Source organism: Miscanthus floridulus, chromosome 19 (assembly GCF_019320115.1).
Source record: "Miscanthus floridulus cultivar M001 chromosome 19, ASM1932011v1, whole genome shotgun sequence".
Taxonomy (NCBI): Eukaryota; Viridiplantae; Streptophyta; class Magnoliopsida; order Poales; family Poaceae; genus Miscanthus; species Miscanthus floridulus.
In genome coordinates this window covers 898889-922800 of record NC_089598.1, presented here as the reverse complement: position 1 = coordinate 922800, position 23912 = coordinate 898889, and the positions used below count along the sequence as shown (strand labels likewise).

The 23912-nt window shown below is 44.3% G+C and overlaps 2 protein-coding genes across 7 annotated transcripts; one reads left to right on the top strand and one right to left on the bottom strand.

The window, feature by feature from the left end:
- The first annotated feature begins 967 nt into the window (after positions 1-967).
- Positions 968-19921, top strand: LOC136525373 (rho GTPase-activating protein REN1-like). 6 transcript variants are annotated; one of them, XM_066518375.1, is made up of 26 exons: positions 968-1436; positions 1529-1609; positions 1753-1869; positions 2297-2419; positions 4099-4135; positions 4358-4434; positions 5195-5265; positions 5352-5430; positions 5729-5876; positions 14882-14986; positions 15118-15195; positions 15420-15475; positions 15560-15629; positions 15820-15904; positions 16124-16367; positions 16447-16644; positions 17211-17238; positions 17356-17537; positions 17623-17672; positions 18014-18074; positions 18165-18248; positions 18518-18634; positions 18720-18871; positions 18955-19015; positions 19092-19343; positions 19443-19921. In XM_066518375.1, the coding sequence occupies exons 3-26, from the start codon at positions 1834-1836 to the stop codon at positions 19641-19643; spliced, it is 2595 nt and encodes an 864-aa protein (XP_066374472.1). In that variant the 5' UTR covers positions 968-1436; positions 1529-1609; positions 1753-1833; the 3' UTR covers positions 19644-19921. The 6 variants fall into 6 exon arrangements, with proteins under 6 accessions (XP_066374472.1, XP_066374471.1, XP_066374475.1 ...); XM_066518374.1 differs by having other exon boundaries at positions 1529-1640; XM_066518378.1 differs by lacking the exon at positions 1529-1609 and having other exon boundaries at positions 969-1436; positions 18777-18871.
- LOC136525374 (BAG family molecular chaperone regulator 7-like) lies at positions 19676-23217 on the bottom strand. The gene is made up of 3 exons (XM_066518380.1): positions 22125-23217; positions 21571-21846; positions 19676-20419 (listed from the first exon to the last, which is right to left on the bottom strand). The coding sequence occupies exons 1-3, from the start codon at positions 22905-22907 to the stop codon at positions 20216-20218; spliced, it is 1263 nt and encodes a 420-aa protein (XP_066374477.1). The 5' UTR covers positions 22908-23217; the 3' UTR covers positions 19676-20215.
- Between the last annotated feature and the right edge of the window lie 695 nt (positions 23218-23912).

The window sequence follows — 23912 nt, the reverse complement described above, 5'->3', positions numbered from 1 at the left end:
CGGGACCTGCATACGTCGTGTGGTAAGGAAACCCCAGCTGGGCCTAATCGATTCGAATCACCATTGCTTCTCGGAGAAGAAGACTCGATCCTCCGACCACTCATCATAGTTAATCAAATAAAACAATGGTACTTATGATCATGAGATGTGATGACTAAAGAAGTGGTTGCTTTAGATCAGGGGCAAACTGAAGACTAATAATGACTTAACTGGAGCTGAAAGTAAGGATTAATTATTAGTAAGTTTTTATGCAAAAGTTAATCTTGATCTTTGCTTCAGACTTACCTTGATTCCCCTTAAGCCTGCATATCCTTGAAGTCTTTCCTTTTTGTCGGTTAAGTCTTGTTGAGTACTTTTGTACTCAGGGTTTGTTAAACCCTTGTTGCAGGAGGAGAGCTAGCACTAGAAGAGTTTGTGTGGACTCTTGGGCAGGGTGAATCTCTCTTGAGTGATCATAGTGGTATCTGTCATGCTACCCTACTGCCTAGTCGGCTAAAGTTTATAGTTTGTAATAACTTAACGAATGATTTGTAAACTTATGGTTGTAAGTCTTTCGCTATTTACTCCGATGTATTATATTTGTATAAATTGTTGTAATACTGCAATGCTTTCTGTAATGGATCCTGCTTGGAAGAGAACGTGGATGACTCGGGGTTCCCCGAGGACACCCGACAGACTTTCGGAGCCATCTGGCTCTCGTGTGCAGCTATCAGAAGTTTAAAGGACAATGACGAACACATGTGGACCATACAATTCGGAAGGTTCCGCCACATTTTTAATCCTACTCGAAAATAATGCATGGTAACTAATAAAGATGGTTGGGTGCATGGTCGGACTATAGCTTTCCTTCTCTTCTCACATAGTTGGTGACTACATGTCAAAATGAGACATCGCTTTATTATTGGTGACTACGTGCCAAAATGAGACATCGCTTTATTTCGAATCCGCCGGTTCATCATCTGCTGCTTCTCCCTGCAGATTCTTCATCCATTTCTCTATCTTTTTTTTTGTTGCAAATTTATAATTTGGCATGAACACCGGGCGCGGGCGGGCAACGACGTGGCGCCGTCCCTCCATCTGAACCGCATGCCATGTCTCCAATTGCTTCTCCGATGCTGTCCACTCAACTACCAAGAATAGTACTCCAATCGGATCCATGTATCTTGGAGAAGAGGGAGCTCTACCAACCATCCATGGATTGGTGCCACAAACAACAAGACCGGCCAAGAGCGAAGAGCGGAGGCCCGAGGGGCAGCTGTTGCAGCTGTCGGGGGAACAACATCGGGAGGCTAGTCTCCGCTAGGGGATTTCTGATCGCCTCCTGTCCTCTCCTCTCCTGCCCTGCCGCAAGCCGCAACGCAACTACTCTGAAATCTGAATTCGCCTCTTCCCTCCGCCATTCGCATCAGTGACATTTATTCCTTCAATTCATTCAGGTAACATCCGCGACGCCCCAGCATCTATATGTTTCGAATGTACATTGCCAGTCAGCCTATAGCTGATTGCGATATGGATCATGGATCGACAGTCCATGCCCTTCACACAATCAAAATCGAATCTTGGTTGCACAACTGGGACAACGCACATCGATTTTACCCCCTCAACATAGGCACGTCTTTATCTGAAAGCACAGCAAATTGGTATTCGGATCAGTTACTTGTGCCATTTCACCTTACTCTTCTTTTGGGGGTTGTGGATCACAAAGCTCATGACTTTATGGACACTAACATTGTACCCTGCATCTCTAAATAGGGAGCAAGAACGGCAGCACAATGCCAGGACAGAAATCATCCTGACGTTCTTCGTAAGTCGGCCGTTTAGACCAGGCTGACAATGTCAGCTTCCGAGTTCAGGATTCCATACCAGCAAGTAAGCGGTTCATATGTTTCAACAATAATTTTTATGTTCTGTGCTGGAGTTTGGTTATCAATGTGTATATACATCGTTGCATTATTCAAGTGCTTTACTGGAGTAGATATGTCTGTTCTGAGTTGGGTAGTAGTAATCACACCGTATAGTTTACTTCAGGCATTCTTGTTATGAATCATTGGTACATAAAAGAGTAAATCACGGAGAATATGCTGCATAATGCATGCCTATGGAGGATATGCTGAAACAAAATCCATGCCTTATTATGCTTTGAATAATAGTAGTAATCAAACTTCTCTATGTAAAAACATCCCCCCCCCCCCCCCTTCCTTTTGCACTAAAGTCAAGTTCACAAGATCACTGTTTAATTGTTTGACCGAGGCACTGTTCTACATGTTCACTTCACTTTGTTTAATTCTCTTGATAGGTTTCTTCTTCACAGCCTACTGAGAATGTAAATCAGTTTAAGACCTGTCGATGTGGGGAGGGAGACCCGAACTCCACATCTGAAACTGGTGACAGCCCGCCGATCTCTTGTCCTAGTTGCCAGGTTTGTGTAATCTTACAATTAAAGGCTTTGTGCTGCAGTAAAGAAAATAAAAGAAATGGCCTTTTTAATGTTGTACTGTGTCCTATAACTAATACGCTGCTCAACATGTATCAGCTGACTTTATACAATTTGATGTTTTCACAAGTTGTCATCACTGTGCATGGCTGCTACTGATGCTTATCTGCAACTTGGCCGTGCCTCAGCATCTGGTCAAAGCGAAAGTTTTTTTTTTTAAAATGAACGGCAGGAGCTCTGCCTTTCAATTAAGGAAGGAGAGAATAGTTTTATGTACAGGTTTTAGTTCAGCAGCCAAAAAGGTGGGGTAGGCAAAGGAGGAAGAAGGGTCAACAAACACTGATACAGCTACAGCATGAAACTCAGCTTGCTAGCCTTCCCTTTCTAAAGCCCTTTTCCTTTTTGCAATGTCTTCCTTGACTCTTGAGGCAACCTGCAAAGCCGATTCCTGGGCATTGTTGAAGATTCTTTGATTTCTCTCCTTCCAAAGATTCCAGCATGTGTAAATCACCAAACCGTTTGATGTAGACAAGGCCCGATCTTCCGATAGGTATGATAGCGTCGATTGGTAGAGACTCGACGTTCACGATCTAGGCTTCGAACCAAGATTGATTCAGACCCCCGCAACCGTTACACCACTGCTCCATTGGTTATCAACCACGCGAACGCGATTGACCTCGCCGAGAAGGCTCTCCTGCAAGCAAATCGAGAACACAAGTAAGAACGGGATGAACACAATCTGAAATTGCAAATAAATATGAGGCTTATGAAAACAAGAAGGAGTTTAAGTCTTTATTCGAAATGACTAATCGCTACAGGCGAACACGATCAAGAACTGGAGCCCTGGTTCACAACAAGCAGCCTTGGCGGCACAGTTGCAGCAAAACAATGTCTGTTTCACGAGAAAATTAAGAACTAAACAAAACTCAAACTCTAAGGAGAGCGACGGCTGCTAATTATAGAGTCTTGGGCGTCACCCCCCTGAACGCGCCCTCTAATGGGCCCAAATACGATACACGGTCCAACGGACCAAAAGACGGTGTCGCAGCACCCTGGCAGATTCTGGACGTTGACTTGTTTCGACGATTCCCATTGATTCCGAAGGGCTTTTGATGTGAGACCACTTGCATTGGCTTCCTTATCTAATTATCTTTCCATCCATATGTGGATCGTCGAAAACGGAGTCCGGATGCGTCCTGGGTGACCAGTTTAAGGCAGACTGGTCCTGGACTCCGAGACGGGCTCGAACTTGAGTTGCTTTGGGCCTCCACCTCGGGAACTCGAACCGAATTAGCCTCGGGCCTCCTTCTTGACTTGGACACCCTTGCTAGCCTCCTACCCCTCCATACCATGCGCCAAACATAGTCGTATGCATGGGTGTCATGTCCTCATCACCGTTGAAGCATCTTCTTTCCTCTTTTGCGACCTTGGGCATGGTCTCTTCCCACCAAGTTCTCAAGTGAGCAGGGGCTTGGTCGAACTGTGTCAGCTGGCTGTTGAGGTCAAAGCGAAAGTTACTAGAAACTTATCTTATTAATTGTTGCAAAGTATACTATTATTTAAGTCATGATAGACAGTAAAAATAGAGAAATATACCTGGTTATTTTCTCCATATCTTTGTAACAAAACTATCAAGGACAATGATAAGTATTCTTCTAGTGCAGGTCCTTAAGAGTGGACATTTACTACTTTCATCTAAAGGTATGCTTTCCTGCAAATATGTATGATATTGCATAAATTCTGTGTTCTCCTTCCTCTCCTTTAATACCTTAAATAGTTTATTTATGCTATCCCTTTTTTGGTGCCAAATGGTCATAATTTGTTTAAGCGTCAAAGCTTGGCTGCCCCACTTAGTCACCTTCCATAGTTGATCACATTTTACTTTCGAGATAAAACACTACATATTGCATTTTCTATAAACAGGAATTGGATGGACATCATGGAAAAAGCGCTGGTTTATTCTTACAAGGGCATCCCTAGTGTTCTTCAGAAGTGACCCTGTAAGATATACTGCACTAGTTCCTTCAATGTTCCTCCTTTTCCTTAAGTTCTACTGTATTATCTGTACTTTTTTGTGTTTATTTACATCATTATTCATGCGCCAATCTGCTCTCTGTAATATCCTATTCATATGTTTGAGGTAAAATAATTTTTCTTGTAATGAACACTAAAGAAGCTTTCGTAATGCTAATCCGCTTCTCGTGAGGAGATCGTAGCAAATACACTCCCAAATGACCATAACAATGTGAAATCTGCACTTTATTAATGAGATAATATTTTCTTCAAGTTTTACTTTGGCTGTAAGTCTCATCTTACTTTGTTAATCATTACCAGGTAGTGGCTGGAGATATAGTATCTGCTAGACTGACTGAGCTCTGTTTTTATTGGGCCCTGTCAATACGTCTATACCATGATCATATACCTATACGCACAGCTACTTGTGATAGGGGCATATTGTTGCTCAGATACCCCTATAGATTATCAAATTGACATTACTCTGCTGTGATGGAAATCAGAATACAATTATCATTGCATACACATTTTGTCAGGGGAAACATTCTGGTGAAACTAGTGGTGAAGTGGGATAGTTACTTTTCGTCCTGTTAGTTGGATAACAAAAAGTTGCATAAAAGGTTATTTTTTTAGTATCAAGCCATAAGTACAATTGCTAAAGCTTGTTTTTTTCTTTCCATTTTTGAGTTTTGGTTTCTTAAAAAAATTAACACAGTATTCACTCCCAATTTTGTGCTTTAATTTCAGAATGTGCCCCCACCCAGAGGAGCTGAACCAATTGTTACACTTGGTGGAATCGACTTGAATAGCTCCGGAAGGTATGCAATGAAACCGAAACTTTGACGAAAGGTTGATGATTCTTCCATATTGTCTGATAAGCTTATAATATTGGGGAATGGTTAAGTGTTGTTGTCAAAGAAGAAAGGAAACTTTTGACAGTGTTCTTTCCTGATGGCCGTGATGGACGAACTTTCACTCTGAAGGTTAGTTGTCCAGTTCATACAATGTCTGGCATATTGCTTCCGGTGTTCCAATTGGGATTGGTTATTTGTTGCGGTTTGCACAACTGAGTGTGGCTGGCAGTGATTGAAGTAGCAGTAGTGATGGTTACTTGGTTAGATTGAGGGGAGGGCCATGCTAGTTCTAGTTCCTTAGGAGCTTGCAGGGGTCTATGCCGTAACACTGTAGAAATTGGCTCATTTTTGTTCCATTAATTTGTTACAGGTACCATACTTGTATGTTATTATTTATGAATTAATGGTATGAATTTTCACCAAGCAGGCAGAAACCACAGAAGATCTAAATGAGTGGAGAAATGCACTGGAGAGTGCTCTAGCACAGGCACCCAGCGTAGCAATTACAATGGGGCAAAATCCAATATTCAGCACTGACGTAGCAGCAGAACCTGCTGAAGCTCCAGCTGAACAGTGTAAGCTTTGTTAATTTTTCGTTACTTGCTCACCATTTGAGATCTTAGATGTTTAGAATATGCCTGCGTCTTTTTTTTTACGTAATGGAAAAAATCCAGCTTCATCCTCAAAATAGAGGAATCAGCCACATTTATTTAAAAAAAATTTGCACACTCAAGCAACCATACAACCAAACTCTTAATACTCCCTCCGGTCCATTTTATATGACGCACACGCATATCAAGATTCAAACTTTTAAAACTTTAACCAATAATTAGGGTAATAATTTTTAACTATTATAATACAAACTTTATATGAGTAGATTCGTAAAGAATTATACTATCCAATGATTATAAGTTTATAAGTATAAATAATATAATATAAAGCAAATGAATAGTCAAAGTGTAATATAGGAGACCGTGTCACTCTAACTTGCGGCAGATAAAATGGACCGGAGGGAGTAGTTCACAAGGTGATCCTAAAAACGAAAGGCCAGCTAGAGAGGCAAATAAAACAATTGCCACTGACTCCAGGGTAGCGCACGCAAGGGCGATCTTAGAGACATCACTGCGCTAATTGTAAATAGTAGAATGGAACCCCTGCATTTGCTAATAACTGAATTTTTTTGTGGGAGGGATGGATTCCTTACATTTCATCAATGTTTTCAGGTCGTCCGATTAATCGCGATTAATCACGATTAGTCGTCCTGGTCGGTCCTGGTATTCGATTAGGAGGACCGACTCGATTAGCTCGATCAGAAAGCTGGTCGTCCGATTAGTCGACGACTAATCGTCCGACTAGGACAGGGACGACCAGTTTGGTTACTCTGTTTTTGGGCCTGTTTAACAGGACGGACATGTGGGACTATTGAATGTCAATGTTTGTGACTTTGTGTTGAACACTTTAGCTTATTGTAGGGACCGTGACGCCTAAGAGGGGGGGAGGGGGTGAATTAGGCAACTTAAAAATTCTAACTCAAAACTATGACATCTTTTTCTAACCCTAGCAAAACCTATGCAATAGATAAACTATCTAGATGTACAACTATGGTTTTGCTAGTGTTGCTATCTCTACCGCAAACGTAGTAAAGTAATCAATGTAAATGTGGAAGCTAAAGAGCAAGGTAGAGATATGCAAACTCCGGTCGACGACTTCGGTATTTTTACCGAGGTATCGAGAAGCGCGCAAGCTTCCCCCTAGTCCTCGTTAGAGCCCCTCGCAAGGGCCAAGCTCCCGGTCGGGTAACTCCGTGGATAGCCTCGGGCCTTCCCCACGCGCAAGTGGGTCTTCGACGTGCCTTCCAGCAAGCCTCTCCCGGATGCTCCCCGCCGTCTTCACTATCAAGCTTCCGGCTGAAACGCGTTGTTCCCTTCGGTACACGGTGGCGGCCACACCACAAACGCGGTTGTTGTGATCTCGCAAGACTTCAAGCCCCTCCGATGTACAACACTTGTGCTCGCAAGCACGGGGTAGCAAGAGGTATGCAAACCTCACTAAACACTAGGCCTAAACCTAGAGCAAGCGCATAAGCGGTGGTCTAATCAACCTAAGCACTTCGCAAAGCACCTACGCTAATCACCTAATGAATCACTAAGCACTATGTAAGTGGAGATCACTAAAATAGTGTATCAACACCCTTGGTATGTTTCCTCAGCTCCACACTTCTCAAATGGCCGGTTGGAGGTTGTATTTATAAGCCCCATTGAGAAAGTAGCCGTTGGGGTCGGATTCCTACGAAACTGCTACTAACCGGACGCTGAATCATCCTGACCGGACGCGTCTGGTCGTCCCGACCGTTGAGCCGGTAATATATACTGATCGGACGCTGGCCAGCATCCGGTCGCCTGCCATCGGACATGTCCGGTCGCAGATTTGCCGCTCTGGAACCTTACTGTACTCGATCGGACGCTGCTGTCCTGCGTCTAGTCGGTTGCTGCCAGCGTCCGGTCGCTTGTCCAGCGTCCGATCACCACAGTGAGCTCATTTCTTCGCGATCTTGCATACGGCTTGGTTCCAATCTTCATGCTTGGACTTTGCTTGATCTTCTTGGGTCTTCTCTTGTGCTCCTAAGGTCTTGCTTGAGGTGTTGATCATCGGATCATCACGTCGCCTTTGTCCAAGTTACGTCTTGCACCCTATTAAACTACAAAACAAACACTTGCAAATTTATTAGTCCAATTTGGTTGTGTTGGTCATCAAACACCAAAATCTAAAATAAATGGGCCAAGAGTCCATTTTCCTTACAATCTCTCCCTTTTTGGTGATTGATGCCAACACGACCAAAACAAGCAAATAATAAGAATTTGGAAGTTAAAAACTACCTACTTACTAGGATGCAATGCAAAGGGCAAGTTTATATGATACTAATTGATAGATACCAATTGAAACTTTACTTAAAAACTTGTCTTGCCCTTAAAGCCTAGCTTTCTAAAAAAAATTCTCCCATTACTTAGACTAATCCATAATTCACTTTCCTCCCTTTCTCGGACCATTACCACTTGTAGACATCAACTTGATGCTTGCCTTTGGTCCTTCAAATTCTCGCCCTTTGGCATCAAACACCGAAAAGGAAGACATTAGTAGCACAATGGAGGGTCAAATTTCGTGATCCTTTGTGTATAGAGTGAAATGAATCACAAAATTTGACTCTCACATTATATAGACTAAGCTCCCCCTGAATATATGCATACATATGGTAGAAAGCAAAGCATATGCATAATTGGCAATTTATTGTACAAGAGAGTTTAATCTATATAATGCATGGAGAAAACATATAAATATGAAATGAAATCAACATGATGATACCAATTGAAGAATGATGCTTAACTCCGGGGACTCCAATTTCCTTACAATGAGACTACTACACATATGATAGGTTTGAAAATTTAATACCATTTGAAAAAGTGTTAGTCTCAAAGCATCCAAGTTGTAGAATAAGCTCCTCTAAATTTGTGCACACAAGTGTTGAATACTTGTAAAATCTGTGCACATTGATTTAAAATATCAAAATACCACTTGAAAGATGATATCTGGGAGAGATTATCTACAATTTGGACTTTGGCACATATTAGATAAATAATTGTAAAACAAGCTATGTGCCGTGCTTCTAAACAATTTTAAACCATGTAGGTTTGCTCCCAGGGTTGATAATGAAACCGAGCAAACCTACCATATGATATACCTATTGAAAGCATTGACAAAAGATTTAAGCATGTAAATGCAAACATAGGCATGAAAGATAACTAGATACCAATTAACTTTAAGAGTATAACAATTGAAAAACAATACCAATTGAAATGAATACTAATTGAAAGTAATGACATCTAGTTACCTAACATGGGAAGGGGAATTTGGGTCCATAGTATTCACTAACCTACTTGGCAATGACTTTATCCATCATGATGCACCCCATGAAATGCATCCAAATTTTGCCAAGTCTCCAAATTTCCCGTTGTCCGATGGACTTCTTACTTCTCTTTTGGGATCCAAACCTTCTTGGTGCTCTTCATGTTGGAAATGATTTCCTTTAGCACCCAAAAGCGTTTGACCCTATTGTTGGCTTGCTTGTTCACCTTGATGGCCACCACCTTGTTATTTTCTTCTTCTTCAAGAGATAAGGTGTGGAGGCCTTCTTTTCCACCTTGTTGGTGTAGGTGTTGGAGAGCTTGCTTGTTTTCTTTTTCTCTTTCTTCTTTGCTCCTCCCCCATTCTTTACCTTGCACTCATAGAACTTGTGACCTTCCTTGTGGCACACGTAACAAACCACGGTTTGTCCTTCATCAAGCTTCTTCACTCCCTTGACGGTGTTATCTTGATAAAGTTGGGTTTGCTTTGCCTTGCCTTTCACTTGAGTCAAGTCCTTGGTGAGGCAAGCTACTTCTTGCTTGAGTTGCTCATTCTCCTTTACAACCTCTTGTGTGCATGTATCTACAACAACTTTTTCAACACAAACTTGGTTGCACAAAGGTGAGTCTAAACATAAATTATTGCAAGAAGTAGAGGCATCTGTTTTAGACATGTTAAAGATAGAACTTTTTCTTTTAGATGCCTTGGTGGGGATTGTGCTAACGGCTTCAAGATTAGCAACTTTATTAGTTAGCTCATCACAATGTTTGCACATGGTTTCTATTTTAGCAAGCAAACTATTATATGCTTCTTGTGAGCTAGCTAACTTTTCTTTTAATTTTTCATTTTTCTTTATAAGTTGCTCATCATTGATTGTGCATGCATTTGTTGTTGTACTAGTCTCAAGTTTCTCAATTTTGGTAGATAGTTCAACATTGAGATTAGCAAAGTTCTCATATTGTTCAAGCAAGGTTTTGTATACTTTTTGTGAACTATCTAGCTTTTTTTTAAAACTTTTGAGCTTCTTTTGTTGACTAGTGCAAGCTTTAGCAAATTTGAGATTTTCTTGCACAAGTTCATGATAAGAAGGCATATCATCATCACTATCACTCTCACTAGAGGAAGAGCTTTCGTTACCTCATGCCATAAGGCACACACGAGAAGAGCTTGATGATGATTGCTTGCTGCCTCGCCTCTTGTGATGGGGTTCTTCTTCACTTGAAGAATCATCCCATGATCTTATTGATGTGAGGGCTTGGTTCTTTCATGCCTTCTTCTTTGTCTTGGGTGTGGGCTTGTTTGGACAAACTTCCACAAAATGCCCTAACTCGCTGCATCCATAGCATCCTCTCTTTCTTTGCTCTTTTCTTTGATTTATGAAAATGAAATCTTGAATTTGGATGGGCACACCCTTGACATTGAGTCTTTGGATCATCTTCTCTACCTTGTTGATCACTTTGATTCTTCATCAAGATCGGAGGTGGAGGGGGAAGATTGATCATCACTTGAATCTTCATCATCATCATCATCGTCCTCATCTTCTTCTTCATCTTTACTTAAGGAACTTGAGCTTGAGCTTGTCTCAACTTGCTTGCCCTTCATCTTCTTTTTCTCGCTACAAGCGAGAGATTTGCCTTTGCTTGGTGAAGAAGCTTCTTCTTGACCCATCTTACATGATATTTCAAATGCCACTAACTTGTCAATGGCTATGCCCGGGGTCATGTTGCTCAAGTCCTCCATGTTGTGAAGGATGGTGATGATGCTTGCATATTTCTTTTGTGGTAGCACGGAGATGATCTTCCTCACGATGTCCGCATCATCTTGCTTTAATAATCCTATAGAATGGAGCTCACTGATAATTAGATTTAAACGAGAATACATATCATGAACAAACTCATCATCATTCATAGTAAAGAAATCATAGTTTTGCTTTGCTAGACAATGTTTTTGCTCACGGACATTGCTTGTGCCGTCATGGAGCTCTTGGAGTTTTAACCAAATTTCATGTGCCGTATTTAAAGTGAATACTTGGTTAAAAACATCCATACTAAGTGATTCAAACAAGCAATTTTTAGCTCTAGCATTGAAGTGCATTTCTTTTTCATCACTCTTTGTCGGTTTTTTGGGATTGTTGATGAGTTTCATCCCGTCACGAGTGACTCTCCATACACCTAAATCAACCGCCTCAAGGTGGCAAGCCATTCTAGCTTTATAGTATGGGAAGTTAGTGCCGTCAAAGAGCGGAGGCCTAGCGGTATCCATCCCAACCACTCTAAATAGCGTCGGCTCAACAGCGGTTAAGCCAAAGGTCCAAATTGAGCCAACCGGCTCTGATACCAATTGTAGGGACCGTGACGCCTAAGAGGAGGGTGAATTAGGCAACTTAAAAATTCTAACTCAAAACTATGGCCTCTTTTTCTAACCCTAGCAAAACCTATGCAATAGATAAACTATCTAGATGTACAACTATGGTTTTGCTAGTGTGTTGCTATCTCTACCGTAAACATAGTAAAGTAATTAATGTAAATGCGGAAGCTAAAGAGCAAGGTAGAGATATGCAAACTCCCGTCGACGACTTCGATATTTTTACTGAGGTATCGAGAAGCGCGCAAGCTTCCCCCTAGTCCTCGTTGGAGCCCCTCGCAAGGAATCCCTCGCAAGGGCCAAGCTCCCGGTCGGGTAACTCCGTGGATAGCCTCGGGCCTTCCCCACGCGCAAGTGGGTCTCCGACGTGCCTTCCGGCAAGCCTCTCCCGGATGCTCCCCGCCGTCTTCACTATCAAGCTTCCGGCCGAAACGCCGCGAGCCTTGTTCCCTTCGGTACATGGTGGTGGCCACACCACAAACGCGGTTGGTGTGATCTCGCAAGACTTCAAGCCCCTCCGATGTACAACACTTGTGCTCGCAAGCACGGGGTAGCAAGAGGTATGCAAACCTCACTAAACACTAGGCCTAAACCTAGAGCAAGCGCATAAGCGGTGGTCTAATCAACCTAAGCACTTCGTAAAGCACCTACGCTAATCACCTGATCAATCACTAAGCACTATGCAAGTGGAGATCACTAAAATGGTGTATCAACACCCTTGGTATGTTTTCTCAGCTCCACACTTCTCAAATGGCCGGTTGGGGGTTGTATTTATAAGCCCCATTGAGAAAGTAGCCGTTGGGGTCGGATTCCCGCAAAACTGCTACTGACCGGACGCTGAATCGTCCTGACCGGACGTGTCCGGTCGTCCCGACCGTTGAGCCGGCAATATATACTGATCGGACGCTGGCTAGCGTCCGGTCACAGATTTGTCGCTCTGGAACCTTACTGTACTCGATCGGACGCTGCTGTCCTGCGTCCGGTCGGTTGCCGCCAGCGTCTGGTCGCTTGTCCAGCGTCCGGTCACCACAGTGAGCTCATTTCTTCGCGATCTTGCATACAGCTTGGTTACAATCTTCATGCTTAGACTTTGTTTGATCTTCTTGGGTCTTCTTTTATGCTCCTAAGGTCTTGCTTGAGGTGTTGATCATCGGATCATCACGTCACATTCGTCTAAGTTACGTCTTGCACCCTATTGAACTATAAAACAAACACTTGCAAATTCATTAGTCCAATTTGGTTGTGTTGGTCATTAAACACCAAAATCCAAAGTAAATAGGCCAAGGGTCCATTTTCCTTATACTTATCTGTACTGAACTAATTTGGTTATGTAATATGCTGGCTATGTAGCTGCTATGGTCTGCTAAATGTTAGTTATTTTGCTACTGCAGCAGTGCTGCTGTTCAGGTGCGTCAAGATCAAGATTGCATTAGTGTCACCAGCTAAACACTAATGCAGTCTTGATGCTTGCTTTATTGTGTATACTATATATATATAGTCAACCGAGTATCCAAAATGGCACCCGAGAACTCTACCACTCAATTAAGACGAAAGAATGTAATAATGTACAAGAAGGTTAGCCAACCGAGTAGCCAAAATGGCACCCGAGAGGCTAACCACCCCACGCAACGCGATTGAGGACAAACACAACACACTGCCATAGATCATCGTTGCCGAGCATGGAAGCAAAAGCTGCCAGCAGCTTGGATTTCCCATGGCAGGCCACCCACTGGTCACCTCCCGACGGGTCCAAAGGAACGACCGCCACCGGTCATCGTTGCCAAGCTCAACCATCGAAGAGCAGCTCCGACTTCCAGTCGTGAACCCATGCCTCGCTTCGAGGCCGCAGTGATAATCCGGATGCGACGCCTTCAGGAAGGGAGCGACGCCGATGGCGCCACCGTCGCACGTCCAAAGTGGACCGGGTTTTCACCCTTGGATGACATGCTAGAGGGGAAACACGACGCCCCCAACAGGGAAGTGGCGCCCAATGGTGTCGCTATCGCCAAGGCTTTCGCCCAAGAACCCTCTAGCATGAACGCCGGGTCGCGAAGCCGGACCCCCGCCAGCCTTCACCGCCATCGTCGCTGTCCCGCCGCCCCACGGAAGCCCCTTTAGAGGGGCATCGACGCGCCGGCTGCACGCAGCAGCCGCACAGCTCCATCGGCCGCCACCCCCTCCGTCCGGGCCACGCAGAGCCGGACCTGACTCCGCCGCTCGTGTCCCAATGCCGCACAACGAGGCCGCCACTGACCATCTTTGTCGACCCTGGCACCCGCCGATGTCACAGCCGACCTCGCCGCCAGCCGCTACAGGGCGTGTGCCCCACCATCTCGGGCGCCGCCCCCAGCCCTGGACCGCCGGATCTGGACACCAGGCCCCGAACACGGCGCCCCATGCCGCCGGCGCCGCCTCCGTCTTGACCACAACCGCAGGCACCGCAACAGCCAGGGCCGTGAGGGGAGAGGCAGGCAGAGGAGAGAGCGCTGCCCCCAGCGCCATCACAAGCCCCGGCCGCCGCCGCAACCGCCACCGGCCGCCACTGCACCCGCCGCCGGCCCCGAAGCCGAACTGGCCACCTGGAGTCCAGATCTAGCCTCCCGGGCACTGGATCTGACCTCACGTGGCCCGGACAGGCGGCCCCAGCTGTCGCCACCGTCGCCGTCAAGAGAGGAGGAGGGGAACGCACTGAGGAGAAAGAGAGCCCGCCGCCGTCCCCTGTGCCAGCTCGGGCACCAGCCGGCGCCGCCATAGCCGCGACGACCCTCCCCGCTGAGCTCCACGCAGCTCACGCGAGGGGAGGGGCCGTCGGCCTGCTGCCGCACGCGCCGCCAATAGAAGGGAGAAGGGCCCCGCCGCCGCCATCCCTGCCGGCGGCCAGCTCCGGCGGCTGCGCGGCGGGGAGGGGAGGGGAGGGGCTGCTAGGGTTTGGGGGGGAGCCGCCCGAGCCGCTCACGTGGGAGCGACGCGGGGGCAAGAGCTCAAGGGTGAAAATTGTTCGGATGAACCCTGTAACATATGCTTGATATATATATATATATATATATATATATATATATATATATATATATATATATATATATATATATATATATATATATATATATATATATATATATATATATATATATATATATATATATATGACCTGATATACATGGACGACTAGATGGACGACCAAGGTCGACTAATCGGCCTGGTCGACGACTAATCGCGATTAGTCTCCTGTTCAGTCACATGGCGACCGGGTTCGACCAGACGACCTGAAAACATTGCATTTCATTATGCTAAGCAAGTTCAGTTGTTTGTGGTGCAGCGGAGGACAGTTCTGTTATTGGCAGACCTGCAGAATTTGCACTAGTAGATGCTGATGGTAGTCCATCATTTCTGGAGAAGGCCCTGAAGTTCATTGAAGATCATGGTAAGTTCTTTTGCTTATTGTGGTCATTACACAATCTTGGCAAATTTTACATTATGGTGAGTAAAAGCATAAATGGCTATAAATCATTCAGCACAGTCCTAACACACACAAAAAAAACCCTTTATCTGTAGGGGTCAAGGTAGAGGGTATCCTGCGTCAGTCTGCTGATGTTGAAGAAGTCAAACGCAGAATTCGGGATTATGAAAAGGGTGATTTCTTTGGACTGAACCTTTTCTTTTCTTATCTAGGATAACTACTTTTGGTGTTTGGCAGTCTTTAGTTCAATTAATAAAATAGCCTGTCTTCTTCACTATGTTTTCATGAAGATATTTTATGAGGGCCATAATAATGTGTGGGAATTGTATTTTTATTTGCTTTGACTGCTTTACCATCTTCTTTGTACTATTTAAGACACATTTAATTTGTGTTTTAGGGAAAAACGAGTTCTCCCCAGAAGAGGATGCTCATGTTATTGGTGACTGTATTAAGGTATATATTTGGCAAGTGTTGATTACAATCTCACTAAAAAGGAATGCTCTTCACTGATATTTGTCTGGTTTTCCTTTGATACAGTATGTTCTTCGAGAGATGCCATCATCTCCAGTTCCTGCATCATGTTGCACTGCCCTGGTTAAAGCATACCGTAAGATTAATTTGAAACTTTGTTTATGCATTCAGTAGTTATCTTGTATTTCTGAATTTATCAATTAAAGTGATATATAATCCCAATTGATGTCATAAAGTAACTACACATAATTAAATTAATATATGCTCTTATCTACAACATTTTGATATGTTAGAATCATACGATGATCAAGACTAGTGTTATACAGGAAGTGACAAGGCAAGAAGACTTGATGAGATAAATAGGGTGATATATGAAGTTTTCCCAGAACCAAATCAACAATTGTTGCAGAGGTATCTAACTTGTATGCTTATATCATATTTTCTTGCCAACCAAAACTTTATACTTAGCATATTAATTCCTGTGGCGTCGTAGCTGGATTTTCATTCTTGATGGGGGCTTCTCATCCCTTGGTATCATTATAATCAATTTGACTGAGCTACATTATCCTGTAGAACCGTAACAAAATTATCCCAACAAATGGGCTCCAGACTAATCAGGTTTTTCTTCAGGACTCTTAAGATGATGCAAATTGTTGAGTCACACAAAGCTGTGAATAGGATGTCTCAATCTGCTTTGGCAGCTTGCATGGCACCACTCCTTCTTCGACCTCTTCTTCTTGGAGAATGTGACATAGACAATGAATTTAGTATGGGAGGGGACAGTTCATTCCAGCTACTTCAAGCTGCTGCGGCTGCAAATCATGCACAAGCTATTGTTATTATTATGATGGAGGAATTTGATCAGATATTTGATGTATCCTCTTTTTACTGGATCCATGTGAAGTTCTTAACGTAGTCATTCATGAGTTATAATTCAACTGATTATCATACAGGACTTGGAAGAAGGTTCCTGTTCTTCAGATGCTTATACCGAGTCTGAGGATGACGATGTTGATAAGGAATATTTCACAGATAATGACATCCATGATGACGATGGTTCTTATGATTCTGGTGAAGATGACATTGAAGAAGACTTGGACTACTCTGATGACAGTGAACATGAGATCAACGCTAATGTCAAGGATGGCAAGGTACTTCACTGATCATTGTATTGATTCCAAAACATTATAGATGAGATATTCTCCATGCTGGCATTGGAAGGTCCTTCGAGACAGATGTTAGCTTTTTGCAGCCTTTCATGATATGGTTCTTGTTTCAACGTGCTATATTTTATTATTTCAATTTCTGAGGGTACCCTGTTTTTCTCCTTTTAGCATGCATAGATTAGCAACTTGGCTCATATGTTTTGTCCATTAATATAGGTGCCTGAGTTATGTGTGTGGTCAAACTTTTCCACTTTTAAACAGTGGTATTTATATTTTTATAAAGATGGTTATATCTATAACTGCTTGTATTTCATGGAGACTTCTAAGTGCATCATATACTGCAAATCGCTTTGCGGTGTTTGTAACTATATTCTTACACAAGAAAACCTTGGTCACACTATGCTCTTGGATACAATATTGAAGAATAGTTTAGACTACAGCTTCAAAGCACATACAAAGTTGCAAATAACTTTGCTCATTTGGCGTAGAACACATGTATTTTTCAGAACTGCAGCTTTAGGTCTCTGACTTCAATTTTTCTTGGTCCATAGGTTAAAAACAATATCTCAGAAACTGCAGGTAATGACAATAATTAACCAGTATCTTCAACCTCCTATAGAGCAACAAGAGTAGAAAATGGTGCATCAAGGGAAGGCACTGATCAAAATTCTTCTCCGCTTAATTCATTTTCCGTAGAAGGTGCACAGGCAGAGGACAATAGTCAATCCAACCAGAAACAAGAATCGTGTGGACCAAATGGATCCAAAGATGGTATACTAAGATCAACTTCTCGTTCATCGTCTTCAAGAGAAAAATCTATGGAGAAATCATGCAGTTCAGCACACAAGGGCAAAAAAACCTTATGGGGCCGTACTTCAGTAAGTGAAAATGTTATTGGTATAGTTCTTCATATTAATGCTGGTAGGATAATCTTACAATTTTATGGGAATACTTGATATACAGGCAAGAAAAGACCTGTCAACAGAGGAGATTGAATGCTGCAGCGATGATGAGTAAGTGGCCTTTGGACATTTCCTATTTATTGAAAGAATTGCAAACATATATCCTTTGAAAGCACCACAATCTTTTCCAGCTTTTCTTTCTCAATACTTTATTTGTTACTTGTGATATTGGTCTTTGTTTAATACTATCGCAAACTTGCCATTTGCCATTCGCTTATCCACTGTGAAGCTGTCCTTCCATTCGGTGTTTGCATGTTGACTTCAACTAGTAAAACTATCACAAACAAAACTTAACAGCAGCTTGGAACGAAAAATATATAAAAAAATGCAAGGAAGCTTTCACAATTTCGGGCTGACATTTGAGTTATTTTCTGATGTGGCTTCTGAACAAGGACCCTTATTGAGAAACTTGAGAGCAACAAGATTGATCTACAATCGAAAATTGCAAAGGAGGTAAAGCCTTTTCCCCTATGATCACATGAATTGGGTTAAGTGGCATTGGATACCTCCCGATGAGATGATATTGTTCCTTTTCTTTCATAGGCCAAAGAAAATGCAATCCTACAGTCAAGTCTAGAAAAGCGGAAAGAAGAACTACATGAGCGCCGTTTAGCACTTGAAAAAGAAGTAAGAACTGAAGGGTTATCTTTTCTTTTCATTTTGGGTCAGTAAAATCCAGGTCACTTTGTCTCGATAAGAAACCGTTGTGCCATCAAGAAGAAATAAAGGCCACAATGATTAAATAAGAAGCTTTGCAATAAAATAATGCTCAAAGTGTTCAGTATGCAAAATTACGGCCATGTAGTATTTCATTCCTCTGAAGGTGTTTGGGTGTGTTTTTTCAGAGTAAGTCATACATTTCTCTTTTTGACAGCAAAATAATGTTGATTCAATAGGTTGAAAATTTGAGGGATCAGCTGCAGAAGGAGAGAAATTTGAAGACATCCTTGGAGTCCGGGGTGATGAATTTGCGAAGAGGGCAGGGGTCCTTGCCGTCAACAATAGACAGCAAGGTAGTTTCCTAAAGAAGTGATTAGTGAGTTTATTCTCAGTTCCTTTGTTCTCCATGATTTAAAATGTTTACTCTGTTAATTAAAGACTAAGGCTGATCTTGAGGAAGTTGTGACTGCTGAATCTGATATTATGAACTTGAAGCAAGAGGTTTCTGGTCTTCGTGGGCAGGTCAGCGGCCAGCAGCTGTGCTGTGAATCATGCAACAAACGGCTTGTAAATACAGACAGGGTTGGCGGGTAAGATTTTGGTCTATTATTTTTTCACTGTCTGGCATCATTTCGGTTGTAGACTTGTACTAAACTGGGGCCCCTTTCTCCAGACCTGAAAGCTCATCAGTGGAAGTGTCACCGACTGTTGGGAGTGATTCTGCATCTGACATGGTAAGAGTGCCAAATTCCTTTCATTCTGCTTTCAATATAAGCGGGAGGAAACTCCTTTTCAGGTTAAAAAGAACAGAAAACATTTCAGGGTGATATTGAGCAGTCAAGGAAGCAAACTGCGCAGCATTCGCCTTCTTCAACAGCCAAGCCAGGTCACGAGGCGGTCGGGAGCATCAGCCAGAGGGCTCCTCAAAGAAGGCAATCGATTGCCAGGGAGGGCCAAGATGGGCCGTCGTCATCATCCTCTAATTCGAAGTGGAATCTTGCGCAGAAACAATATTCAAATAGCCCATGGATAAGAGGGCTTCATGGATCTAGCAGACTAGAGGTTTGTGCTTGAGATGAGATGAGATGATGCTCCTTTCCTTTGTTGTCGAATGATGAGCTAGCGATGATGAATGCTCCTATGTATGTTGTTGCTGATCAGGATTTCGGTGGAAGCATACCACCAGCAGCATCAACGGCATTAGTAAAGCTGACAAACCGGCTCAACTTCCTGAAAGAACGGAGGGCGCTGCTGGCAAGCGAGATGCAGAGCTTGGATTTGGCTCGGCCCCCAGCTGCTGCTGCTGCTGCTCCATCAGTCAAGTCCCCAACACCAAAAGGCCATGAAAGGAAGAAGAGTTGAGCCTGATGAAGAAGAATCGATGTTAGTCTGTCCCTGGTGTGCTCTTCTGAATGCTAGACCGTGCTAGTTTGTGTGCATCCCATTCCCATCCTTAGTGCTGTCTGTACATGTTTGCTGTCTGTACATGTTTCCACAAATTCTGCTGCTTCAAATTTGCAGATACATATAGATACGGATGTAACGTCTCTGAGGCTAGGCACGCTGCTTTGTTGAACACACCAAGTACTAGCTGTTTTCATTGCTGAATAGATCGTCGCTCAAAGCACTTTGCAGATACATATAGATATGGATCTAGTCATCTAGACATGTTGACACATTCTAAAGCTCAAATTGACTGTCTAGCAACATATTACAGGTTCACAGTAAAACATGGATAACACTGAAGGTACAACAAAGTGCAGAGATAGCTCCCACGAGGATAATAGGAAGTCTCAACAAAGTGCAGAGTTGTCTCAGTTCTAAACTTCTCCTAGACGATAGACGAATAGATATGCTGCTGCTACAGAGCTTTCATCAGGATTCAGGCATGATATCCTGCCACTTACAAGGTGGTGGCTCCCTCTACCCTTGCATCACTTACCCTCCTCGATGATCCTGGCGGCCTTGTTCGCAGCAGCCATTTTCTCATCAGAGATGGCTCCACCCTCTGGGAGATCAAACTTCCTGTGGCTCAGTGATCTCTGCTTCCCTGGGGGCTGAGGGTCCACAACCTCCAGCATTGCTTCAAGTTCCTCTAGCATAGATTTCTTCGCGGTCCTCACCATGTAGTCAGGTCCCTGGATTCATGGGCAAGCACCAAAGATGGTCAGAGTCCGAGGCTAATGTCCAACACTTCACAAACCACAAAGCAACCCAGAAAGAACAGGTATTACGATTTATGCATGCCAACCACCATTCACTTTTACTGGTTATATGGAACCCAGGGATAAAATGAGATACAAGCAGGGATTTCAAGAACAAAACAGTTTAGTTAGTTGGCAATACATGTTTAGTACAATAGAAGGATCAGAAGGAAGCTGAGGAAGAAACGGTTCATCTGATTGACATATATTCAAGGAAGGAAGCAGAGGCGAATGTGATTGTCTCGCCTAATTTTAGTGCAACACTACTGCATTAGTAGTGAAGGTAAAGGCAAGGTATACAAAATGTATGCGACAGAGACCGAGGCCTAATGCTTTTTGCCTTTTCTTCACTACCATAGCATTATCAATAGATAGGTTCCAATCCAGAAAAAAAGACTTGAGAATTTCAATCAGTGCAGGGTTAAAATGCTTGAATATCTAGAAACATTTGAAATTAATTTAGATGGCTTCCCTTACATTTATTTGCCATGGAAAAGCTGGAAGCCTACAACATAAACAGTAGAGAAGTTCTAAAGGAACAAAATAGCATGGATTTCTGCTTACTAATCAATCGAATACCAGTCATATAAATGTTGTGCTACTATGCAAAGTTGGCTTCACAGGAAATATGTAGCATTGCCTAAGAATAACAATACTAAAGGTTTCAACCTCACAGCATCAGTGAATATACTATCCAGGAAAAAAAAACTGTCACAAGTAAGTCAGTCTTTGTATGTTTTCAGGCCTTGGGCAGCCATTTTGGATTTCTAGTATCTACATCTAAAGTAAGCCTATATCTTTAATTCATTACAGGATCATATGTGCATACAAAAACATACACAAGTGGACAACAAAAATGATCCCCAGTAACTTTTTAATACTTGTACAATAGATTCTATTTTCCTAACAATGTGATAATATTACTTAAACGGTTTAACCAATAACTTCAGATACTAGCGCAGCACTGGAAACTAATGCTGCACAAAGAGATTTGACAAATATATCACACTGGCAAACAATGCAACAACTCAACTCGCAACCCAACATTGTAACTGAGGAAACACAATGACAAACATGCAGCTCACCTCGAGCGCATCGACGGTTATGAGCAGGACGATGATCTTCTCAGAGAACCTCTGGCGCTCTTCGTGGTCATGCGCAATGCGGTGCCTGTAGGAGATGTTATAGAACAGGGACCTGAGCTCCTTGAGCTTGGCTTTAGCCACAGCCAGATCGCGCAGGCATCGAAGCACCTGGGAGCGGTGAGCAAGGTGAGCCCTGTAGGTCATCTGGATGAGCAATGCAGCATCTTGTGGGGAGAGCTCCTTCCTCTTTCCCTTGCCGTTGCCCTTAGCAAATGCCTTCACTCATCAGAGAGGAAAAAAAATGCAGGTCAGTACAAGAAGCCAGGAATGCGGATCCAGAACGGTAGAACATCACCAAACTCTTCTAAAACCATAACAAGCGTCTATGGATCTCTTAATCCTGCTAAAAATCTAACCTTTTCTTCAGATCAAAATAAATAAATAAAAAGTAAACCTTTCTTGGCCCCAACCACCGTCCAAAACCCCTGTGAGGAGCAAAAACCCACCCAATCACCAGTGAGGGAGAATGACGAATGCAGAAGAAAAGGTCTGACCTTTTTGATGGCGACGCATCCAGCATCATTGTCATCGGAGATCTCCTCGATCTTGACGGTGGCAAAGGGGCATTTCTTCTCCTTCTTGACGGCCTTCACCTCCTCCTTCTTCTCCTTCTTCACGGTGGCCTTCTTGGTCTTGTTCTTGTTCTTGCCGGCCGCGCGCTCCTCCTCTTCGTCGTCGCTGTCGCTGGCGGTGAAGTCCTCCTCCCAGGTGTAGGCCTGGGACCAAGGTTCGAGACATCCCTTGCCCTTGACCGCGGCGCCCCACTTGAGCTTCCTGGCGCCGGCGCCACCGGCGGCGGAGGATCCTCCCTTGGCCTCCCACTTCCACTTGCGGTCGAAGCCGTCGTCGTCGGGGGACTTGATCTCGGCCTCCCACCTGAGCGTCCGCTCCCCGGCGCGCGGCTTCTCGACGGAGGTCCACTTGACCTTGCGGCCGCCGGCCTCGGTGACGTAGGTGCGCTTCCTGGTGGCGGGGGGCTCGGGGCGGCGGCGCGCTGTGGCGACGGCGAGCTCGAGCGCGGCGACGCGGTCGGTGAGGTCGCGGAGGAGGAGCGGGGTGTAGGGGGACGGGGTCGGGGGGAAGGCGAAGAAGGGGTCGAGCGCCGGCGCCGGGGGCAGGAGGAGGTCGCCAAGGTCAGGGAATGGGGAGGCGGCGGGGAACGGCGACGGGTGGTCCAGGTCAAGGAGGAACGAGCAGGAGGAGGAGGAAGGTGGCGGCGGTGGGAAGGGGAAGAAGGGGTCGTCGAGGAGGCGGAGGAAGTGGCGGTGGGAAGCCATGCCGAGAGCGACGGCGACGGGTGGGGCCCGTGGGGGCAGAGCAGATCAGATGGCTCGGGAGCTGGGAGTGAAGTGGGAGGACCGGAGTGGACTGATCGGCAGCCTGGGAAGGAAGGAATGCAGAGGCGACTCGACGGCGATGGGGGCCCGGCCCGGCCGGCGGATGGGTGTGTGCGCTGCACGTGACGTGACGCGGCAGCCGGCAGCAGGATCCAGAGGGGAGGGACAGCTCAGTGCTCACTGTGTGACAGAAGAGTGCGGCTCCACCTCCACTCCACGCGGCCACGCCACTCCAGTTTTGGTTTTGGACCCCACATCCCACGGTTTTGGACGATCCCGGCGACCGGCCCACGGCCTCACGCCACGCTCGGCTGAAAACCGACGGGCAACGGTTGCCCTGTTTCATGAAATTGAGCCGCTTTTCGCACGGCTCCCGGTTCGCCCTGTTGGATTTTCATGCGCAAAGTTAAAAGTTGATGACTAAAATTTTAGTACATTTTAATTTATTTGTGTGGTCTATAGTTATACTTTAGACAACACTTTAAATATCCTAGAGCTTCGTGAGCTAAAGTGGTTTAAATTTTAACCACTAAATTTTAGACCATACGATCTAAATAGGACCTAAGCTTAGAGCCGATATGACTCGAGGTATTTTATTGGCTTCTAGTTTATTTTATTCTATTATTTTAAATAAAATAGGGAAAAAAGATTTTACCCATAAATTGGAATGGGAAGAGACTTAGACTACAGCTCCATCAAAAGGGGTTGAAATGTTTGGCCGCTAGCCACAGGCTGCCACATGCAGCTGTTGTTACGCCTAAGCTACGGCCCCCAAAAATCGACGCCATAGCTGTGGTGGGGTTTTATGTTGCAAAGAGTTGCATATGTTCAATTTAAATCATCAACTAAATAGCGGTGTGGAAGCTTTGGGCGTAGCGTCGCGTCTCACGCTCTAACTATTGCCTGACGACCAAACACGCTCTAACTGCTACTAGTGCCATGTCA